The 25,699-nt window shown below is 33.8% G+C and overlaps 1 protein-coding gene across 1 annotated transcript in view; it reads right to left on the bottom strand.

Moving 5' to 3' along the window:
• Ance-3 overlaps positions 1 to 25,699 on the bottom strand; it is a 171,547-nt gene that overhangs the window by 5,749 nt on the left and 140,099 nt on the right. Inside the window, exon 10 of the mRNA XM_053747257.2 lies at positions 6,159 to 6,299. Coding sequence (XP_053603232.1) covers positions 6,159 to 6,299 — 141 coding nt within the window. The remainder of the gene's footprint in view (positions 1 to 6,158; positions 6,300 to 25,699) is intronic.

Below are 25,699 nucleotides of genomic sequence, written 5' to 3'. Positions count from 1 at the left end.
TAGTTCTCTTTATAGAGATTTTTACATTTTATTATCTTAAAACAAGTATTGTGCAAAGAGAATTCAAATTCTCTAAATAATTGCAGAAAATCCCCGTTTACCCGATTAGGATCGGCCTGACGCATGACGTAACGAGCGATAGTCGCAAATTGATGTGATAAGCATTTTATGTGACCGTTTGTCGCGCTTTATCCAGAAACCCAGTAAATATTGTTAAATTGTCGCATTACTTTGTGAAGAAGGAATTGTAAACATCTCGGTACTTATACAATTGGACAATATATATTAGACGTCCTTATTCTTTATGGGGTAGACAGAGACAAAAGTCGAGATTGAAAGGCCATGTTAGCCTGATAGGTTTATTATATTGGTTGTGTTGAATTTCAACATGTAGTGTCAAATTGCTATTCCATTGTTTATGATCAGAATTCATATTTTAAAGCCCTATCACTCCCTACGTCAGATCCTAACTAATATTATTAATGCGAAAGTATGTTTGTTTGTTAACTCTTCACGATCTATCTATTCAACCAATCTTCTTGAAATTTTGCATACATATAGTTTAAAGTATGGAGACATTCATCCCAGAAAAATAACTGTTTCCGAGGAAAATTTACGCAGGCGAAGCAGCGGGTAAACGCTAGTACTATATAAATATTTTTTGTTAGCTTTGATTAACTTTGGTTCATTTTTCACGCAAAATGTAAGTAATGAACGAATTTATTTAAAATAATATGTATATTTTTGATAAAGTGCTATATAGTCAGTTAGCAAGAATCTTATATATTGTCAAAAAACATTAATCAGTGCTCCATGAAACTATATTTCAACAAAATCTCTAAATAGCTAAAAAACCATTATGCAAACGTAATATCCATTTACGCTTTGAAGCAACCACGTTTCGCAATATACATTGCTAGTGACGAGATAACGAGCAAATTGTTCACGTATAAGGAAACCGTAACGGACGTCTACTAGTGTAAATTCTAGATTTGTCTAATAAGAATTTGAGTTAGGAATGGACGGATGGTTATATAACGTGATATTTAACGCTAGCATTAATTTCACGTTATTTGATAGGTAAAGATATACCTACTTCCCTTCTGATCTTAGAAGGGAACAATTGTGTAATACATTACGCATAGATTAATCACATACCTTCGCAGACTAAAACAATTGTACTTGTGTACTGTTGCTAGTAAAAATTAACCCATTTTTTATCTCCAATTCAGCTGAAATTTGGTGTCTTCTTCTATTTTTGACGACCTCGGTGGCGCAGCAGTAAAGTTTCGAACCTCTGAACCGAGAGGTTCGGGTCATGATGGAAAATAATATTTTTCTGATTGGCCCGAGTCTTGGATGTTTATCTATATTTGTATTTGTTATAAAATACAGTACCGTTGAGTTAGTATCCCATAACACAAGTCTCGAACTTACTTTGGGGCTAGCTCAATCTGTGTTATTTGTCCTAATATATTTATTATTTATTTACTTATTTAAGAGCTAAGTTTTTGGCGTTGGATCCCGCAAAAAATAAAAACATTTGTGGTGGTTCATGATCATAGACAACGCTTCAGACTGGAGCCTCCAGTAGTTGAAACAGAGGCACAATTGGTTGGTTTTCAACTAGGGAAATCAAATCCTCAAATACAAATAAAAATATATATTATGTATGACAGTGAATATCCTGTGACGTCACTATTTTGGCATCTAAAATGATAATATAATCAGAACACAAGAAGAATTATCACAATAATTAATAACCGCGACATAATAATCAAACTTGTTTGATTATTTAAATACTTTTCAACAAGTCAAATTTTTTTTCCACACAACATTTCAAGAAACGCCTAAACTCTGCTTCTATAGTCGCCATTGCAAAATCTCTATTCTATAAACGTGACTGTTTCGGTCCCATTACGTTCGCTAGGAAGAGGTCGATATTGGCTGTATACCGGTCGTATATAGGTGCTATACAGGTGGTATATACTGCTTTACATTCGCGGGTAGGAAGTTGCAAAATGTAGGGCTTTTGGGGTCGGCAATCTGTATTGGCATTTGTATGAGGTTCTGTCTTATTTTCTTAATGATTCCACCGGTCAATTCAAAATGGAATAACTATGAAAACTAGAGATCTGTATTTATTTATAGTAGGTTAACAATTGAAATTTAATTTATTACAGATTTATTAATAAATATGGGAATATTATTTGTCAAAAAGTAAAGTTAAATTTTGTTAGTATTGTTCTGGAAAATGTGCTGGTATGTTTTTTTTATTACTCAAACATCTTGTTCGTCCCTTGCTCGCCTTCAGTACCTTTAGGTACCTTTGTAACTAAGTTAAAATAAATTATTTTCCGCAACTCAACTGCAGCAGCAACTGTGACAGTTGTCTGTCGACGTACTTCAAAATAACGGAGCTCGACTGAGCAATGGGGCGTGGCTCATAAAGTCAGCCTTTATTAAGCCTCTATAGAATTTAATTTTACCAAAATCATGCATATATTTTGCGCAAATGTAGAAAAATTGTCCGGTATTTTTCGTTCAAAAAATATCTCATTGGTTTTCCGTCACAAACTTTAAGCTCTCGAAGGAAACCCTTTTATGCCCTATGACCCAAGGCTTGTTCATCCGCTAAGGGACAACCAAACTGTAACACATGAATAAATAAAGTTGATGAAGCGTTATTCTGGGCTGTGACGCCTCATTGCCCATTCTACTTTCATACTTTTGTGTTGTCATAACTATATGATTGATAACGTTTAAAATCAATCTTTTTTTCTTCTTAAGTTTTCTATTTTTACTGTGATTGTCTTATTATTTTGTATAACTACACGGCCCGGCCTTAGGCTGTTTTGTGTATAATACGTATCTTCGTTAATAAATTGTCTAAATAACAGTGAAAACTGCATCAAAATCCATTGCATCGTTTATAAGAACATTAAGCTTAGAAACAGACAGACACGTCGGGCTAGTTTGTTTTATACTGACATGTAGTGACAGTCAAAGTTGCCACTGGAGTGCTGCTGGACAAGGGCGTCCATCTTGATCAGTTCCTGATGATTTTGACACCATTTTAGTTTTGACAGATATATGCTGTTTCATTAAAAAAATGTTAAATAATATATATAGATTGAAAACAAATAAATTGAATGAAGAGTTATCATTGCAGGTAAAAAATAAAATGTTCTATTTCATTTAGAATCGACGTAAGAAAATTCTGAGAGGTTCAGACAATTTTAGAAGAAAGTGTACACTTATCTTCACTTATCTTAAGTGAAACAAAAGAAAATATGAATCGAACAATAAAATGTCTTAAGAAATCAACAAAGTTCTTTTGAAATAAACATTAAAATGACAATTAAGATCAAATACGAGAAATGTCTAAATCCTTTGCTTAAAAAACATTAAGTTGAATTTGAAAGTTGTAAGATATATCTGTATTGTAGGAAAACTTTCTCACTGAATAATAGTCCAGGGGACAACGACCAACATATTTTTAGAATACTTAAAAATGTAATCGACTGAATAGCGAACTGTTAACTGTATCGTCACCCGCATGGATTTAAAGTGGTGGCTTCCTGCAGTTCAGACGGTGCCAATTGTGTGTACGTTGCTTTATTTTTAATCGTAACACTGGAATTTAAACCTTAAATTATGGTATGAAGGTTGACTTCGCAATTTTATGAGCTTTAGCTTGTTTGGATTTATCGTAAGGGAATATGAACCGTAAAAGAAACGAGTAAGTTTGATTATGGTATAAAGTCGTGAATTGAATTAAGTTGGATAAGCATCTTTTCATGTCGAAATTGTTCTGAGAAATAATTTGAAATGTTAAAGATTATATTTGAATTATTATAGAAATCGCTATGCCTATAACAATTCGTCAATTCGCCACATGTATTTGTTTTTTTAACCGATTTCCAAAAAAGGAGGAGGATATACCGAGTGTATATAATATTTTATGTATGTTTCTCACAATACACTAAATACAGAAATCGGATATTATAAAGAATTAGCAGCGCCCCGGAGCTGCGCTCTCGTGGGAATTTCTGGATAAAAAGTACCCTATGTGTTATTGCAAGTTAAATTTTAACCTTTGTACCACATTTTATAATAATACGTCCTGTCGCTTTTGCGTGAAAGAGTAACACACATACATCTTCTTCATAGTCGTATTGCTCATGGCTGAGGGTCGTGGTCATTACGTGGAATTAAACACACACAACAACTTTCTTGGCATTAGTAATGGAGTGGTTTGCCATTGCCTTCTCCATTTCACACACAAGTTAATAATCAACCAGTGTGCAGGTTTCCTCACGATGTTTTCCTTCACCGGAAACACATCCTCACAAACTTTCGCATTTATAAATAGGATTTATATTTTGTAGCTACAAGAGACAGAAGAACATTAAAATCGTTAATGCAATGTACCATAAACCACATAACGAATGATCTTTTAATAAGTATCTAATTATTCTTTTTAATAAAACATACACAATGGATGTGAAACAATATTTTTCGGCCGCACAATGCCAATTATGGAATCTGGGTCAAACTATATTTCGAGCAGATATAGATGCATTATCTATTGTTTTTTTTTTAATTAGGTACAGTACGCGTCATAATTCATCAGATGTTGTATGCTATGAGGATCCTATGTAACTTATAAACTTATTTTTTAAATTAGGTACAGTACGCGTCATAATTCATCAGATGTTGTATGCTATGAGGATCCTATGTAACTTACAAACTTATATATTCATTTTACAGATAATCAGGGTACAGTCTAAACATACAATTAAATGTTAATACTACAAAATGCTTTTGGGGCAACCATCACTATAATACTTTGCAATTAAATCCTTTATCTAAAGTACCACTACATCGTGAAATTTTTTTTTTCGTTTTTCGTTTAAAAGAAATTTGTATTCTCTTTAAGTAATTTGTATTTATAAAGCTATCTTAGCTTAGCCTTGAAATTGAATCTTTCTAAGTATCAATTTTTATTTCAATTCTTCAAAACTAATAGATCTCATCACTAGTAAATAATTAACTTGGGGTGTACTTGGAGGAATAAATTTTAATTTATTTCTCAAATCCCACCTAAAAAGTTTTGATAGTTGTTTTCCTTTACATAACAACTTCAAATATAAGGTTTACAATTCATCGCGATAATTTATTACTATTACTAGCTTTTGCTCACGGCTTCGCCTACGTGATTAATTGATTTCCCTTCAGTGAAATATTTCTCTTTAAATAATTTGGTTTCCCCATACAAATTATGAACTCCCTTTTTATCCCCTTAGAGGATGAATTTTGAAAAATCTTTTCATAGTGCTCCCCTAGACATAAGGAACCTTACGAGCTAAATTTGAAGTTTGAGCTGTGCGTTGATATGTCAGTCGGTCGTTCAGTGTCTTCTTTTATATATATTGATTTTTATTTTTATACGCAATAATTTCGGAGTGCACTGTACTTATCTACAATTGTTTTAAAGCCTTGGTGTGGCGGTCAAGGTGACGCCGACCGCTGATTAAATAACATTAAACTAATTGTTATACATTCCATTGATTTTATTGGGTTTTTATATATTCCTTGATGTTACAAATTAAGGAGAATACGGAAGATATTTGTCTATTTTATTTTTATCTATGTCATTATAGATATTTCGTAAGAAATAACTTGTATAATATTGAAGTCTTCAAGATCATTTACAATTTACTGCAGGTTTCGCACCGCTATGCGCTTGCGATACTCGCTGTTTGTTTTGTGCTTTTAAATAATGTAATAAAAAACAATGGAATTGACGAAAATATGATTTACGTATAAAACAGACGTACTGTATATTTAATTTAAGCATAATCTGTAAAACTGTGCTGAGAAGTATAAAGATCTTCGTCATTATTTTTTTATTATTCGTTTAAGAAAACAAACGTCTCGTACTGGGGACGTTACCATGAAACATAAAACACGTAGCACTTAATTGCGTCCACGCGTTCAATCTTTTTCTTACACGATGCGCACACGACATGGTAAAAGGGATAGCATATGTTTCGTGGTAGGTCTTCTGTATCTTAACAATGGACGCTCGACAAGATACAAAATAAATTTAATTGTTACTGTTATAGCAGTCAGCGTCCCGGGGTAACACTCACGTGAGAATCCGTCCGGCCTCAGCGTTCCGGTAGAAGTCACATTTGTGAAGAGGTCTGTTGGGATCCCCTGGGATGAATTGGCCCGTTCGTTCACAGATGGCGCGATGTATTTGAAACTGCAGGATTGTGCTGACGAAGTATCTGAGGACAAGGACAGAAATGTGACTTAATTTATTTTGAACAAATTTTGCGTATAGGTAAAAAATACAAGTATTTTAGACACTTTGTACGCCATGACAAATAAACATGTACTTACATTGTTATATTACTGATAAAAAATTATACATAAATAATATTAAAAAAATAGAGAGCCCTTCTGGCATAACAGGGACCAACAATGAGATTCCGAAATGCTAGTATATCATTTAATTTAGAATATGACATGAAAAAGTGCCTGTGAATGCCTAATTTCTGAATAAATTATTTGATTTATGATTTTGATATGGTTAACTCATTGGGCCACGGCGGACACCATGTGACCGTCAGTATTAAGAGTTTCCTGACTATATATGCAAAAGAAAACGTCGATAATAATTTTTCAACAATTTTTGATTCATTTCATTCAAACACAAAGTGTCCGTCATGACGTGTACTAAACAACAGTCAAATTACAGTGCTATATACGACAAGGGAAATCCTCAACTGTTTACTGTAAGGAAAAGTTTTTTGTCACGCGTTGAATGCAACAAGACGACAATTTAAGCTTGTGGCAAAAATGTCATTTTTGTAATTGCAATATTACTCATTGATCGTCTGTCACGTTGTGGCAGAATATTAGTGCTTTGCTCGTGCACTCTGAGTAAAGTAAGAACCTGAGTCATGACCTTTAGCTCGAACGCTACAACGCACACAGGATGTTTTAGTGTAATTTAATTTCTGTGTCATAATAACTCTGTATTTAATTTTTCGTAAATATAATGTGTGTGTGTGTGTGTGTGTGTGTGTGTGTGTGTGTGTGTTTTAGTTACTTCAAATAAATGATTATTCTATTCTAAGGTTGTGTTGCTCCGTTAACTTTAATGTGTGCAGAAAAACGCAAAGTGAGCCATTTTTCTCTAAAAGTAAGCCGCGCGGCGCCGCCGGTTAAAATCAACGTCTTTGACGGTGCAACTTAATGATTATTCTAAACTATATAAAAGAAAATTACTATAAAAGAAAAATATCATTTTACGAAAATAAATAACACACGTCATATTACTATCAATTGATCAATTCTCGCTAATACTACGAATGATTTCGCAACATTCAATGTATTAATTAACATTTTCCTGAACATGGCTTTAATTTACTTTAACCCATTGGTTCGTTCGGCGGATGTCCGCTATACATTTAGAGGCTAATTATTGAGTCCTAGAAGAAAGATTGTTGTAAATTTATATTAATTATTGCACGTCAGTTTTAGCGTGGGAAAGTATAAATCTTATACCTAAATCGAATTGGGAATTTAGGTATTGTAATGCAAAAGATGCCGTGCGCGTGCGCGGCGTGTGGCGTTTCATTAGTGTCCGAATTTATTTAAAATAAATTATATCTTTAATAAAAAATATCTTTTTAAATTGAACCTTTATAAAATTATTTTTGTACCAGTACTGTGTTGCCGAACTATCGATAGTTTCAATCGAATAGGTGATACTATCGATACGCCTCTTGATACTATTAATAGTATTGATAGCTATTTTGGAGAAATACTATTGATAAAGAGCAATACTATTGATAGTGTCACGCCACGCATTATGACCTCTTTAGTCATATCGCGTGCGCGCTGGCATGATTTTTATTTTTTCATTCTAAATTCAAAATTTTAAATTATTGTTCCATTTGATATTTTGAAATCACATTTTGACTCATTCATTACCATAACGATATCGGCACGTACCACACGTACGCAGTAATAATAATAAAAAATATATATAATAAAATATCTTAAATTATTTATAGACCCTTGAAAGGTAAGTGTTTTAATATGTTTCGAAAAAGTGTTCTAAATTTTACAATGATTTAGTGCTATACTTTATGTATTTTTTTATTGTTCACAGGTCTATATTTTACTTATTAATTATATTATTATACAACTGTCTGCCTTTGCCTATTTCTACTCCAACCCTACCTGAGATTACCCTACCACCTAACAATAGTATAACCCTGAAATATTAGATTTGCTATAGAATCCTGATAATTATTAAACTATCGGTTATAGCTTTTCCTCAAACTATCGATAGTCAATCGAAACGCAATCGATAGTTGACTATCGAGCGGGAACAATAGACTAGAGTACATTCTCAGTTTAGCTTTAGTTACTGACAAGAAGCTTTAGGTTTAAACATGTTTATTCTCATAAGAATTTAGTATTTTAAAATGAGATAACTAGTGTTCTTTTATACTAAATTATATGCATAGATTAAATATTAAGCACAGGTTGCGATAGAGGATTTCAGTTTCTTTGAAAATGTATCGATGCTATCATAATTTCTCAGTTCAGTTTAGCGTTGTTATGCCTCAAAATTTGTTACGTAATTAGTCCATGGCAAAATCTGGTCAAGTTTATTTTGATCTCGAACAGCTTTAAATATAAAAAAAATAATACAAATTATAGTGCAATATGATCAGAAAAATAAGTCAGCAAATATCTTACGGAACCCAAAATCGTCTCAATTAAAGCCAGTTGCAATCACACAATTTTGTAATTAACAAGTCAATAAAGAGACCAATAAACGTCTTCCAAATCGAAATATAACAAGTTATTACACATTTACACGTGAAACAAGAGCTATCAACATCAATCTGTTTTGGAAATGTGCGTACGTCTGTTGAAATATAATTACGATAATGTCATATATCTATTGCAATTTATCTCGGCTGAGACATTTGATAGATTCTGTTAACTTTAGATAAGGGTCTTCTGAGAAAGTATCATGTAATCTGACAGATAAACTAACAAAATCAAAATCAAATCATTTATTCAGAAATTAGGCCTTCACAGGCACTTTTTCACGTCATATTCTAAATTAAATGATGTTTACCAAAGCTACAAACTACTAGCATTTCGGAACGACCACTGCTGAGAAGAAATGCCGAAAGAAACTCATTCAAACAGTGTTGGTCCCTATTATGCCAGAAGGGCTTACCATTTTTTAAATATACATTTATGTATAATTTTTTATCAGTAATATGTACACAATAAAGTACATGGTCAAAAGGTATACTGAAACATATTATGATTATGATCAAGTGCTGATGAAATGAAATTATTTATACCTATATATGTAATGTATGATTAACCAAACAAAAAAAAAACTTTTAATAAAAGATCGAGCTGATCAGTTCCCCCCGGCAGCACCCGTTCACGAGTTGACGCGTGAGTCAGCCATCGCGAAGCTCAACCACAATAGAGGGAACCTCCCGACCCGATCCACGATACTATATCTTTCTAAATATATGGTAAAAACAAACGACCATAAAAAACAAAAATTGTGTATCATTCATTGCCTTACCATTTAATATATATATTTACATAAAGAAAATTGTATTACACTTAGTACAATAATTTGTTGTTATCCTCTATTGAAAAATCTGACAAAACTTTGAATAATTATAATTACATCAGGGCGTGACGCGATAATCTTAAAAAGTAATTTATCTTTGAAATTGATATATCTCTTGGGATATTAAATAAAGAAAGTCCCGAACGTAAAACGATAAAATTAAATTTTTCTATTCAAAAATTTGAGTTAAAATGAATTTTATCTTTTTATTTGTAAGTGTAAGTGTAGATCTATAGGTAAGTAGAAGCGGTGCCACCACCGCTTCTACTTCGCGTAACTTCTACTAAGTAATGGTTAAGACGCCCGCCTGTGGATCGAAAGGTCCCAAGTTCGAATCCTACTCGTGCCACATGAGTTTGTATACCAATCTGACTCATGTATAGTAGTATCCATCGACCACCACTTGCTTCCGGTGAAGGAAAACATCGTGAGAAAACCTGCACACTGGTTGATTCTTATTAACTTGTGTATGAAATGGAGAAGGCAAGGCAAACCACTCCATTAATAATGCCAAGAATGACCACGGCCCTCAGCCATGAGGAATACGACTCTGAAGAAGATCTATAGATAAATATTAGTGCTAAGGGTTTAAATGTATTTTTCAATAAGTATAACATTTTCAAGATTTCGATTAGACATAACAAATATAATAAAGCAAAGCCCGCGGCTTCGTCCGGGTGAATTTCTCTGCGAAAGTGGAAGACATAATTTTCATACAAAGTTTCAAAGCCCCATTATAAGTTTGAACGGGGTTCTTTAAGTACATGCATACTATAGATATTACGCAGAAGAAGAAATGGTACTTATTCCGGAACAAAATATAGTTCCCGTGGGAAATTCGCGCGGGCAAAACCGGTAACAAAAATTAGTTATAATATAAAAAGGTTTACGTACAAAAACTAGCATATACATTACTATAATACTCGGATCACAATCGTAACCTGTTTTGATATACCTTTTGACTATGTACATTATGTACTTTTATATATTATTAGAAAAAAAAAACATTGTAAGAAACAATAATGGTAAGCCGATCTGGCATGATAGGGACCAACACTGTTCAAATGAGTTTCTTTCGGCATTTCTTCTCAGCAGTGGTCGTTCCGAAATGCCAGTAGTTTGTAGCTTGTGAGAAATATAAATATAAAAATTGACGAGAAAAAGTGCCTGTGAAGGTCTAATTTCTGAATAAATGATTTGAATTTGAATTAGAATTAGAATAGATACCTACACGTGTATATTTTCAACTAGCAGTAAATGCATTTACACAAAATTCTTCGATGCGTGAAAATATGTTTCATCAAATTTTTACAACAATTTATTATAATTTTAAAAAGTAAAAATGGATCACTTTTCCGACTATTTCTGTAATATTTTACGTAATTGTCTTATAAATCATCTCCCAAAATGAGTGTATTATCACCAAGGTTTAAATAAAGTTAAAATTAAATTTGTAGCTTGTTGTTTCGCTCTAAAATAAATATATACAAATTATAGAACACTCAACTATAGCATTCATAAAAACGGCTGACCTCCGGCATTAGGCTGATTGTAACGCCACAGTAGTCAAATCTACAAAATTTCAAGATTTATTTTTTACACTGACTTCGCGGCGTCACAGCCTTGAATGTGTACGGGATCACAAGAGTATAAGAGAGTAAAATTAAAATTAAACTAAGATTTAGAATCTCAACTTAGGAGCTATTTTGGTTGCGCGTAAAAAAAAATATTTACTATACTATACTTACCACTTAAAATTACTTGATTACCGAGTAATTTTAGTTGCACATTGGTATTTGAAGTGTTCATTAAAAATATCAAGTTCCTGTTCACCTGAATCGTCCAGCTAGTTGCAATGTAATAAATAAAATATGTCCATCTGTAATGCCTCGCTGATTCTTTACATAATAGCACAGGTAGTGTGCCACCTTAACTTTTAATTTACATTTTCTAGCTGCCCATTTAAGACTAATTTCTTTCAATTAATTTTCTTTAATATTTTTAACGTGTAGATTAAGTATATTTTTGACAAATCTTAAAATTGTATAACAAAATATTTACATTCATACGAAATTAATCTTGGTTAGATCCTACAAACGAACACTTATAAAAAAATAAAATAAATAAAATATAAATAAATATATTAGGACAAATCACACAGATTGAGCTAGCCCCAAAGTAAGTTCGAGACTTGTGTTATGGGATACTAACTCAACGATACTATATTTTTATAACATATACATATATAGATAAACATCCAAGACCCGGGCCAATCAGAAAAAGACCATTTTCCATCATGACCCGACCGGGGATCGAACCCGGGACCTCTCGGTTCAGTGGCAAGAACTTTACCACTGCGCCATCGAGGTCGTCGAAAAAGTACTCGTAAAGTTTATATTACGCACTAGATGCGAGCCCGGGCTTCGTTGCCGCAAGAATTTCGAGATAAAAAGTACCCTATGTGTTATTCCAGGTTGTATTCTACCCGTATACCAAATTCTGTTACAATCTGTCCAGTAGATTTGGTGTAAAAGAGTAACAAACTTTCGTAATAAATTACAACTGCATCATCAATGTAACAAGTGGAATAGTATTAGATACAGAGTCACTTCTTGAGCCGCTTCTTCTTCACCTGCACTTTTAAACTTAATTTTAAACTTAGTTTTAAATAATTTTTTGACGTATATATCTATGTACCTATGTATCATCATAAGTTAAATAAACAATTTGTATTTGACTTGACATACGTTTAAAATATAACTTAACACTTTTGCGAATGCACTGCTATTGCAGTAATTTCTTTTGTGTACCTTCGAGCATCCGCGAATGTGTAAAAAAATCCAATTAAAATACTTCTTTAAGAGCTCAGTGGTCTAAATAACGACATGACGGCATCCCGTACACGCTACCGACGAATTATTTCTTAACGTACGAATTTGGTAATAATTCAAATTAAAAAGATGGCTTACGCATGCGAAGGTCAGCGAAATTGTGTGGCCCAAATTTCAAAACGAGATGCCTCGCTCTAAGGTCGACCTTCGCATGACATTACAAAATTATCTTAAACTTTATGTTGCCCAGGGCTAAGGTAATTTTGAGGGTTGACGTCAGGCAGCCGGTCAATTGTAAAACGATAGTCGAATTTTCAAAATTGTAAGTAGCGTCGTAGAACGGTCTACGGTTTTAGAAAACAAAATTATTCGTTGAAATTTAAAGGCATATTGACCTTGTCATTTACCATTTTAATGTTATTCAGGGGCAGTGTCAAAATATGTATTACATAAATGGCTAATATATTGCCAGAATTCTAGAACTTGTTGACATTAACATAATATCTGTCTATATAGACATATGTTACTTTATAACCTGATTACAACTAAGATGAGCTAGGAAATGTTTGCGCTTTATACATATGGATCAGTATCTGTAGGTGTCTACTATATACATACTAGCTACGGCTCGCGGCTCCGATCGCGGTGAAAAGTGGTATACCTATTTATGTCAATATCCAGCTATATGAGCACACCAAACATCACCTTATCGATAATTCAGTTCTGGCACTTTGTCACATCTGCCTGACCTATTAATATAGAGGCAGTGTAGTAAATACAGGGTACTGTGACCAAAGACCCTATGATATAAAGTGGGCAACGCGCGTGTAATACTGTTGTGTGTTAGGCTGCACTGACCACTGTCCATCAGGTGAGCTGCACGCATTCACAGTATAAAAACTTTTACTAAAACCAATTTTATTTTAGCGTCGGCAATCGAGACTACAAATTAGCCATTCAATCCGCAATAATTTTATGAGTATGAATGTAATGTATGTTGAATGTAAGTATGATATTGTTACATAACAGTATGCAGTCATGACCCTGGCGTATAAAGACGGGTCGTGGGTCACTTGGTCAGTATTTAAGGAGAAGAACTTTTTGTAAATAATTAACATGCATCTTTAAGTTTATTGACCAAAATATATTCGTAACTGTAGGTGGGCCTAAAGATACTGCAAGTACTACTTTTGGAGTATCATGGCGTTGCAACAATAAGGGAATGTACCTGGGAAATCCAGGGATCATGAGTGAAGCTTGCCTAACAACGCTCCGCTTCTAGAAGGATCTGGACTAAGACGAGACTAAGAAGCAGCGTAGACTCCTAACGCAGAAAGGAACCACGCAAAAGGCCTAACTGTGGAAAATAGTTGTCGAGAGAATGAAGTTAGAGGGTTTCCCTGGCAAATTAGGTGAAGCCATGGAGTATGAAAACTCAACAAGTCCAGTTATCGCCAAGTATGTTTCATCTGCTGTTGCTCTGATAAATAAGGATTTCGTAGACCAGATGCCATTCGTGATTCGTGACAAAGGATACGACCGGGAACGCGCTCAAATGAGAATAAGAGACGAGTATTTGAAGGCAAAAAGTGTGTTTTATTTTCTAATTACTCATTATTACAATACAAGTAACTTTGACACAAACCATACCGGTTTGGGTCATAGATATAATAATATGCACATTGTCTGATAACGGATAACGAAGCCGATGAAATAGTAGAACAGCAGACTCAGAGCTCCTACGCTCAGATGCTGCGAAAGTAATCAATCAATCAATTAATCAATATTTATTTGTAATGGAGAAAGTTCAGAGATATGAGATAAAACAACTCGACATACTTACAAGTTACTTCCCCTTAACATGTAATAGTATTAAATTTTTCATATCATTAAGTGTATACAATTTTTGAGCAACTCGTATGTAATCAATTTCTAACTGACTGATATCCAACTGACTTTACAATACTGGTTCGAATGAATTAATTTATTGGTTTAGTTGGGAAATTAACGTAGTAATGAGTGTTATTAATTTTACTGCTTTGGCGAAATTTCCAGTTTGCATCATGTTATAACCTGACATACGCACATCAAATCTATGAAGGCAAACATTATAACCCGGCACAATTATTGACAGTTTACAGTACACCACTGTGATTGCGACTACTTGCTACTAGACATCGATAGGTAGATGTGAAAATCAGGTCAGATGCCTTTAGGCGATTTGAATAAAATCGGAGATCAATGAAAGAGTTTAAGTTCCATACGTTCTTAGTATTCTATTTAAAGCGGCGCAAGTATATTTGTTCAGTATTTTCGAATATACTTTCGAATATCTTTATTAGTCTAAAAGTAGTGGGTTCAAATACTATAGAAAATATAATTAATTTATATTCTTAATCTTACTTGGAATATAATTTTGTCTTGTCTGTTTTCGGTTTGGGCGTGTATATTTTATTGGTAATTTTTATTAAAAATTTTGATTTTTTTTTTATAGAAAAGACACAAAAAAACGCTTGCTAGTTAAAGTCATTATGTTACTATGTTCTCGCTATGTGGTCGAACCTTATCCCATAGTCGTCTATTACGACACAGTAAAGGAACACGGCGCAATAGCTGATGCAAATATGTCTTATTGACTTTCAGCATCTAGTCGTTAAATACTTTTTGTCATATTTCAAAAGGTCTAGGAGCGACAGATTTCTACACAGAAAATTGATATTTATAGGATTCCTGAATGATCTTATATTACAGCTTGCAATTTATATATTCGCAACGTAATGTAATAAATAAGGTGATAATTAATGGTATCTCACATAAATAAATATGTGAATTTATGTTTTTCTACATTTCGAATTGGAATTGTAACATTTTTATCCTATCACTTATATTAGAAATTCGAAAGTTTGTGAGGATGTATGTGTGTGTGACGAATTATTATGACTTGAATGAAATCTGACACCAGTGTTAACAATTACACACTTGAAATGAAGACAAGTGTACACTCTATAGTCAATCACACATAAAATTGCCGTGCAAGTACCGCAACGCTGGGTATTATGCTGTCGGCTGTACGTCTCCACTTTCAACTATTACGTTTCTCATAAATATCCCAAAATTAATTTACACTGGATTAAAATAACGGTCGAAGGCACAAGTGACACAAATTCCACATGACATTCTGCTAGTGTCATCATTTAACGCGCGACACGCGTGCAATTTGGCGGGAAACCAGCGCCAAATTACGTGACTTGGCGGTTCCACAGGCGTGTGATGTAAAGAAGGCGAAATTTAGTTTATCATCGCACCGATCGTAATTCGATCGAATATCAATCTTTTTGCAGTTACCCGAAAATTATGTTTGGCTTTGATTTGAAAATTGTGATGGTTTCTGAAGTAAGATAAATGTTGTGCTCGCTGCTAATTGGTGTTTATGTATCGCTTTAACTTCAAGTACAATTTTCTTACTATATTATTATATATGTTAACACTGTAAGCATTCCTAATATTAAATAAATAAATAACATAATTAAGTAAGGTTTGGAGTAAGACGTCTTACCAAATGAAAAACATACAACTTGAAGTGTTTGTGTGTATGGTGTTTACCGCGTTCACCCAAAAATCTTTTATGATTTATTTCTTTATTTAGCTAAATACAACGGCACACAATATGTATCCTTTTAAAGTATTTAGTAAGAAAAAATAGGCACTTACAAAAAATTTCTTAGAGAAACACAATATTATCGTCCTAAACACGTTGACTCACATACGTCAATCTCACAAAACTGCAAACAATTCCTGATAAGCGTCTTCCATCCATCCACGAACACATCACACTCAGGTTCCTGGTTCAGGAATGCGTTGAGATCCGCTGGCATGCGGCACAGCGGAGACTGTGCATGGGATACAGTACGTGTATGAGATGTTGCGAACAGTTTTCGTGGTTGACATTTGCGTTGGAAAAGGCTTCTATTAAGTACATACAACGGACATAACTCATTATGAAGTTCAGTGGCATCGATATTATGATACATAGATAGATGCACTTCTGGGAGTACAATAGGTACACTCATGTGAAATTCAGGATAAATTGCCAATAATATGTGTATTTGCTATTTCCATCCCATTACATCCTGTTCGTGTATCGAATTTCGGCGAAATTCACGATTCTATTATGATTGGTTAAACTTAAAACTGCAAACTCTAATAGGCATAAATCTGCACTTTGCAGTAATGAGTTCATTATTGTTTCCATTTCGTAATAACAAAGACAACGAACAAAGGGCGTAGTTTCGATTAAACTTAACTCTATTTAGATATTTAATGGACACGAAATAAGTGGCATTTATACTTTTTTTTTTCATTTAATACCACGGCATTCGAGGGCGGGTCCAATCCTTGGCATATCATGTTCGGTTCGTTGACATTTAGACGTGGACATAGTGCACCTAAAGGTTGGTAAAAAGCAAAAACTTGCAGTTGCATGATTTGAATTGCCTCTGACGTTAATGGGAAATGAAAATGACACCTGCTATAGTCGAAAAACTGTATGGAAACAGGAATATATGGAGTCATCAAGTTATACCTATATAGGAGTATATTAGATTTTGTATGAGCTCTTATTTTAATATTGTTATGCTTCTTATAAATAAAATATCTCCTTGAAAGCGCCGTGTCAAGTACAGCTATATAACATTACTTGGAATGAAACACACACAACAACTTTCTTGGCACTATTAATGAAGTGGTTTGCCATTGCCTCTTCCATTTCACACATAAGTTAATAATTAGGTTTCCTCACGATGTTTTCCTTCACCGGAAGCAACTGATGATCTATGAAAACTACCACTGAGTCAGACTGGTATATAAACTCATGTGGCACGAGTAGGATTCGAACCTGAAACCTTTCGATCCACAGGCGGGCGTCTTGACCCCACCGCCGCTTCAATATTATTAAGCAAATATGTATATTTAGAAATAAACACAAAATCGTCGAATCACGAGTTAAATTGCAACTTGACATGCATGTACTGGGAGACAAGTTTATTGTTATCAACGACGTGCATCGTGTAAGTCTACTGGCACGAAACCCATTCCACGTGATCTTAAAGATTTATGATATGTCTTGGTGACGAAAATATTCTATATAGTATTTATCGTGTGACCGAAATAGGATTTTTAACTTTATCTAATTTGCTTATGGTGATTTATATCAATTAATTTTTTCTTATCTTCATGTTATTATGTCAGGCCGCATGTATAACATAACATGTGAATCTTAATTTATTTTTTGTTTTAGCAATTGTTACAGCTCCGAAAGGTAACATGAGAGAATCGTCATCATATCGAGTGTGTTATTGTTAACACTGGTGTGAGATTTCATTCAAGTCGCCTAAAGGCATCTGACACTACTTTTACGACCACTTACCGCCATCTAGTGGCAGGTAGTCGCATACACACTCGTGTACTAAACTATCCACCAGTGTGCAGGTTTCCTCACGATGTTTTCCGGAAGCAAATGAAGACTATGAAAACTACTATATCTATATGGGTCGGATTGGTATATAAACTCATATGGCACGAGCAGGATACGAACCTGAGACTTTTGATCCACAGGCGGGCTTTAACCATTGCACCACCACCCGCTTCCATGAGAGACATGAGAGAATGGCATGGTGTGATTTTTGAGGAAGAAGAAGTTTAGGTATATCGTTTATTGTGGTTTTACCCAAGCGAAGCTGGGATGGGCCGCTAGTCTATCGTATAGGAGTAACACATTAAATCCTGTAAAATATGACGTAGATATAGACCATTTTATAAACAACTGAGTCACGTTTGCCCTTCAGATATTTATTGTTTACGAAATTTGTATGTTCCTGCTTTCATATTTCCACAGTTAACTTACTTGGAAACTTATCAATCAATTAAAAAGCACTTATATTTTTTAAATATTGTTTTCCGCAAGCGACTCACAGAATATATTTTATAAATAAGGTAATATTATTTCAATATTACTAGATGTGCCATGGGTTTTTTTTTTCACGTGTTTCAATTATGGGTTAAAAATTTGTATTTATTTTATTATTCATTTTGTAACTTATTATTAAAAATACAAATAATAAAACAAAATAAAACATAAATAATTGCAATGTCAATCAAAAATGCCACCCCGAATTGTACCCGGTTCAAAAGTACCCATAACGCTAGCTGCGTTTCCACGTTGGATAGCAATTGATAGCCTTTGAACCAAGTACCATCCGGAGCGGTAGTCATATCCACAAATTTGTATTACTACTCTCGAGTGGCAATTTTTTTGTTGTTTTTTTTTTATCATTTGATTGAAAATAAAATTTTAAGTCTGACCAAGATTTACATATAACATTTTAGTTTATATTTTTATAGGTATTACCACAAATTATGATCAAGTGAAAAGTAAAAAAATGTAATATGTGTTTTTATTTGTGAATATAAAAAATATTGCGTCTTTACGAGAGAGCCAAAACATGGAATGTTTATTAATTTTTTTTTTGTGTTTTTATGTATCATGTAGGATTGATATACTAAATGTTTTATTCAAACGTTTAAGTAGGTAAATTAATAAATTACGAATTAATCAAAACGATTACATCAGAATTCGCGCAGTTTGCTTCGAGGTCGGTGATACTAGTTGCGATAACACAACTTTTCTTTGCGAAGTCGGACATTTTTTTCTATCGTATTGTAGATAATCAATAGATTTGTGAATTAGATACAATTAACGTAGGTATTAATGTGTCATACTCGGGACATGGATTTATGAGAGATATTTGTTGGATACGGCAATATTTACTTCTATTACAAGTAATCTAAAATTGAGTATTAATTTCTCGTCGACATTTTATTTCTAAAATAGTCAAATACTAAGTAGCAAGAACAGGTACCTAATTATTTGAATAGATTTCAAATAAAAACCCACTATTAACAGTGGCATTATACTTTTAAAATAGATCAGTATTATCGATACCACATCCAAACGTCGTGTTTCGCGGCACTCGGTTACCGGAACCAGAGGCGGACTCGGCCGAAGGGCGAGCCTTTCTCCCCCGCCAATGCTGCTATTTTTTATTGTAATCGATATAAAATCATTCGAATAAGCAAACTCGGTTTAATGTTCATTTATAAATGAATCGTACATTGATGTGATTGTTTCACTGATTAATCGACAATTGACTGCTGACGACCACCGTGGCCTAATCACTGGTCATCACGCCGGTCAGCTACACTGGTGGACCCGGGTTCGATCCCCGGTCAGGTCAACATGGAAAATTAACTTTTTCTGTTTGACCTGGATCTTGGATATTGATCTATACATGTATATGTTATAAAATATTGTGAGTGTCGTTGAGTTAGTATCCCATAACACAAGTCTCGAACTTACTTTGGGGCTAGCTCAATCAAATGTGTGATTTGTCCATACATATTTATTTAGTTATTGAGAGATTCTGTACAGAGTGATCAAATTCAACTGTTGTTCTTGTCTTGTTGTTGTTTAAATTATGTGTAACAAGGCAACGACAGAGCAATAAATATGACCAATTAGTCTCAAAATATAAAAATAGCCATATTGACTCGAAATGTAGAAGAAGAACGCTGAATAAGTATTTCATTTCAATGCCCTTTATCCGCAAATATCCTTTGTTTTCAAAACTAGATCATTACACACTTGTCCAGAATCCAACATGTTGGAAAATAATAATATTTTTTTCAAGGTGGCACACTATTCCAATCCATCAACTCTACACAAAGAGGTTTTATATATTTTTCTCCCATTAAACCGGTGATAAACGTTATAAAATCTGTCATTTTTAAAAGTTAATCAATAAATTAATAAATCACCGATACATGGTGATTTATTAATTTATTAATTAACTTTTAAAAATGACAGATTTTATAACGTTTATCACCGGTTTAATGGGAGAAAAATATATAAAACCTCTTTGTGTAGAGTTGATGGATTGGAATAGTGTGCCACCTTGAAAAAAATATTATTATTTTCCAACATGTTGGATTCTGGACAAGTGTGTAATGATCTAGTTTTGAAAACAAAGGATATTTGCGGATAAAGGGCATTGAAATGAAATACTTATTCAGCGTTCTTCTTCTACATTTCGAGTCAATATGGCTATTTTTATATTTTGAGACTAATTGGTCATATTTATTGCTCTGTCGTTGCCTTGTTACACATAATTTAAACAACAACAAGACAAGAACAACAGTTGAATTTGATCACTCTGTACAGAATCTCTCAATAACTAAATAAATATGTATGGACAAATCACACATTTGATTGAGCTAGCCCCAAAGTAAGTTCGAGACTTGTGTTATGGGATACTAACTCAACGACACTCACAATATTTTATAACATATACATGTATAGATCAATATCCAAGATCCAGGTCAATCAGAAAAAGTTAATTTTCCATGTTGACCTGACCGGGGATCGAACCCGGGTCCACCAGTGTAGCTGACCGGCGTGATGACCAGTGATTAGGCCACGGTGGTCGTCAGCAGTCAATTGTCGATTAATCAGTGAAACAATCACATCAATGTACGATTCATTTATAAATGAACATTAAACCGAGTTTGCTTATTCGAATGATTTTATATCGATTACAATAAAAAATAGCAGCATTGGCGGGGGAGAAAGGCTCGCCCTTCGGCCGAGTCCGCCTCTGGTTCCGGTAACCGAGTGCCGCGAAACACGACGTTTGGATGTGGTATCGATAATACTGATCTATTTTAAAAGTATAATGCCACTGTTAATAGTGGGTTTTTATTTGAAATCTATTCAATCCTACATGATACATAAAAACACAAAAAAAAAATTAATAAACATTCCATGTTTTGGCTCTCTCGTAAAGACGCAATATTTTTTATATTCACAAATAAAAACACATATTACATTTTTTTACTTTTCACTTGATCATAATTTGTGGTAATACCTATAAAAATATAAACTAAAATGTTATATGTAAATCTTGGTCAGACTTAAAATTTTATTTTCAATCAAATGATAAAAAAAAAACAACAAAAAAATTGCCACTCGAGAGTAGTAATACAAATTTGTGGATATGACTACCGCTCCGGATGGTACTTGGTTCAAAGGCTATCAATTGCTATCCAACGTGGAAACGCAGCTAGCGTTATGGGTACTTTTGAACCGGGTACAATTCGGGGTGGCATTTTTGATTGACATTGCAATTATTTATGTTTTATTTTGTTTTATTATTTGTATTTTTAATAATAAGTTACAAAATGAATAATAAAATAAATACAAATTTTTAACCCATAATTGAAACACGTGAAAAAAAAAACCCATGGCACATCTAGTAATATTGAAATAATATTACCTTATTTATAAAATATATTCTGTGAGTCGCTTGCGGAAAACAATATTTAAAAAATATAAGTGCTTTTTAATTGATTGATAAGTTTCCAAGTAAGTTAACTGTGGAAATATGAAAGCAGGAACATACAAATTTCGTAAACAATAAATATCTGAAGGGCAAACGTGACTCAGTTGTTTATAAAATGGTCTATATCTACGTCATATTTTACAGGATTTAATGTGTTACTCCTATACGATAGACTAGCGGCCCATCCCAGCTTCGCTTGGGTAAAACCACAATAAACGATATACCTAAACTTCTTCTTCCTCAAAAATCACACCATGCCATTCTCTCATGTCTCTCATGGAAGCGGGTGGTGGTGCAATGGTTAAAGCCCGCCTGTGGATCAAAAGTCTCAGGTTCGTATCCTGCTCGTGCCATATGAGTTTATATACCAATCCGACCCATATAGATATAGTAGTTTTCATAGTCTTCATTTGCTTCCGGAAAACATCGTGAGGAAACCTGCACACTGGTGGATAGTTTAGTACACGAGTGTGTATGCGACTACCTGCCACTAGATGGCGGTAAGTGGTCGTAAAAGTAGTGTCAGATGCCTTTAGGCGACTTGAATGAAATCTCACACCAGTGTTAACAATAACACACTCGATATGATGACGATTCTCTCATGTTACCTTTCGGAGCTGTAACAATTGCTAAAACAAAAAATAAATTAAGATTCACATGTTATGTTATACATGCGGCCTGACATAATAACATGAAGATAAGAAAAAATTAATTGATATAAATCACCATAAGCAAATTAGATAAAGTTAAAAATCCTATTTCGGTCACACGATAAATACTATATAGAATATTTTCGTCACCAAGACATATCATAAATCTTTAAGATCACGTGGAATGGGTTTCGTGCCAGTAGACTTACACGATGCACGTCGTTGATAACAATAAACTTGTCTCCCAGTACATGCATGTCAAGTTGCAATTTAACTCGTGATTCGACGATTTTGTGTTTATTTCTAAATATACATATTTGCTTAATAATATTGAAGCGGCGGTGGGGTCAAGACGCCCGCCTGTGGATCGAAAGGTTTCAGGTTCGAATCCTACTCGTGCCACATGAGTTTATATACCAGTCTGACTCAGTGGTAGTTTTCATAGATCATCAGTTGCTTCCGGTGAAGGAAAACATCGTGAGGAAACCTAATTATTAACTTATGTGTGAAATGGAAGAGGCAATGGCAAACCACTTCATTAATAGTGCCAAGAAAGTTGTTGTGTGTGTTTCATTCCAAGTAATGTTATATAGCTGTACTCGACACGGCGCTTTCAAGGAGATATTTTATTTATAAGAAGCATAACAATATTAAAATAAGAGCTCATAAAAAATCCAATATACTCCTATATAGGCATAACTATGGAGTCATCACTCCATATATTCCCGTTTCCATACAGTTTTTCGACTATAGCAGGTGTCATTTTCATTTCCCATTAACGTCAGAGGCAATTCAAATCATGCAACTGCAAGTTTTTGCTTTTTACCAACCTTTAGATGCACTATGTCCACGTCTAAATGTCAACGAACCGAACATGATATGCCAAGGATTGGACCCGCCCTCGAATGCCGTGGTATTAAATGAAAAAAAAGTATAAATGCCACTTATTTCGTGTCCATTAAATATCTAAATAGAGTTAAGTTTAATCGAAACTACGCCCTTTGTTCGTTGTCTTTGTTATTACGAAATGGAAACAATAATGAACTCATTACTGCAAAGTGCAGATTTATGCCTATTAGAGTTTGCAGTTTTAAGTTTAACCAATCATAATAGAATCGTGAATTTCGCCGAAATTCGATACACGAACAGGATGTAATGGGATGGAAATAGCAAATACACATATTATTGGCAATTTATCCTGAATTTCACATGAGTGTACCTATTGTACTCCCAGAGGTGCATCTATCTATCTATCATAATATCGATGCCACTGAACTTCATAAATAGTTATGTCTGTTGTATGTTGTATGTACTTAATAGAAGCCTTTTACAACGCAAATGTCAACCACGAATACTGTTCGCAACATCTCATACGCGTACTGTATCCCATGCACAATCTCCGCTGTGCCGCACGCTAGCGGATCTCAACGCATTCCTGAACCAGGAACCTGAGTGTTATGTGTTCGTGGATGGATGGAAGACGCTTGTCAGAAATTGTTTGCAGTTTTGTGAGATTGACGTATGTGAGTCAACGTGTTTAGGACGATAATATTGTGTTTCTCTAAGAAATTTTTTGTAAGTGCCTATTTTTTCTTACTAAATACTTTAAAAGGATACATATTGTGTGCCGTTGTATTTAGCTAAATAAATAAATCATAAAAGATTTTTGGGTGAACGCGGTAAACACAATACACACAAACACTTCAAGTTGTATGTTTTTCATTTGGTAAGACGTCTTACTCCAAACCTTACTTAATTATGTTATTTATTTATTTAATATTAGGTACGCTTACAGTGTTAACATATATAATAATATAGTAAGAAAATTGTACTTGAAGTTAAAGCGATACATAAACACCAATTAGCAGCGAGCACAACATTTACCTTACTTCAGAAACCATCACAATTTTCAAATCAAAGCCAAACATAATTTTCGGGTAACTGCAAAAAGATTAAAGATATTCGATCGAATTACGAACGGTGCGATGATAAACTAAATTTCGCCTTCTTTACATCACACGCCTGTGGAACCGCCAAGTCACGTAATTTGTGGCTGGTTTCCCGCCAAATTGCACGCGTGTCGCGCGTTAAATGATGACACTAGCAGAATGTCATGTGGAATTTGTGTCACTTGTGCCTCCGACCGTTATTTTAATCCAGTGTAAATTAATTTTGGGATATTTATGAGAAACGTAATAGTTGAAAGTGGAGACGTACAGCCGACAGCATAATACCCAGCGTTGCGGTACTTGCAGAGCAATGTTATGTGTGATTGACTATGGAGTGTACACTTGTCTTCATTTCAAGTGTGTAATTGTTAACACTGGTGTCAGATTTCATTCAAGTCATAATAATTCGTCACACACACATACGTCCTCACAAACTTTCGAATTTCTAATATAAGTGATAGGATAAAAATGTTACAATTCCAATTCGAAATGTAGAAAAACATAAATTCACATATTTGTTTATGTAAGATACCATTAATTATCACCTTATTTATTAGATTACGTTGCGCATATATAAATTGAAAGCTGCAATATAAGATCATTCAGGAATCCTATAAATATCAATTTTCTGTGTAGAAATCTGTCGCTCCTAGACCTTTTGAAATATGACAAAAAGTATTTAACGACTAGATGCTGAAAGTCAATAAGACATATTTGCATCAGCTATTGCGCCGTGTTCCTTTACTGTGTCGTAATAGACGACTATGGGATAAGGTTCGACCACATAGCGAGAACATAGTAACATAATGACTTTAACTAGCAAGCGTTTTTTTGTGTCTTTTCTATAAAAAAAAAATCAAAATTTTTAATAAAAATTACCAATAAAATATACACGCCCAAACCGAAAACAGACAAGACAAAATTATATTCCAAGTAAGATTAAGAATATAAATTAATTATATTTTCTATAGTATTTGAACCCACTACTTTTAGACTAATAAAGATATTCGAAAGTATATTCGAAAATACTGAACAAATATACTTGCGCCGCTTTAAATAGAATACTAAGAACGTATGGAACTTAAACTCTTTCATTGATCTCCGATTTTATTCAAAT

Source organism: Plodia interpunctella, chromosome 7 (genome assembly GCF_027563975.2).
Source record: "Plodia interpunctella isolate USDA-ARS_2022_Savannah chromosome 7, ilPloInte3.2, whole genome shotgun sequence".
NCBI lineage: Eukaryota > Metazoa > Arthropoda > Insecta > Lepidoptera > Pyralidae > Plodia > Plodia interpunctella.
This window is presented reverse-complemented; position numbering and strand designations above follow the sequence as displayed.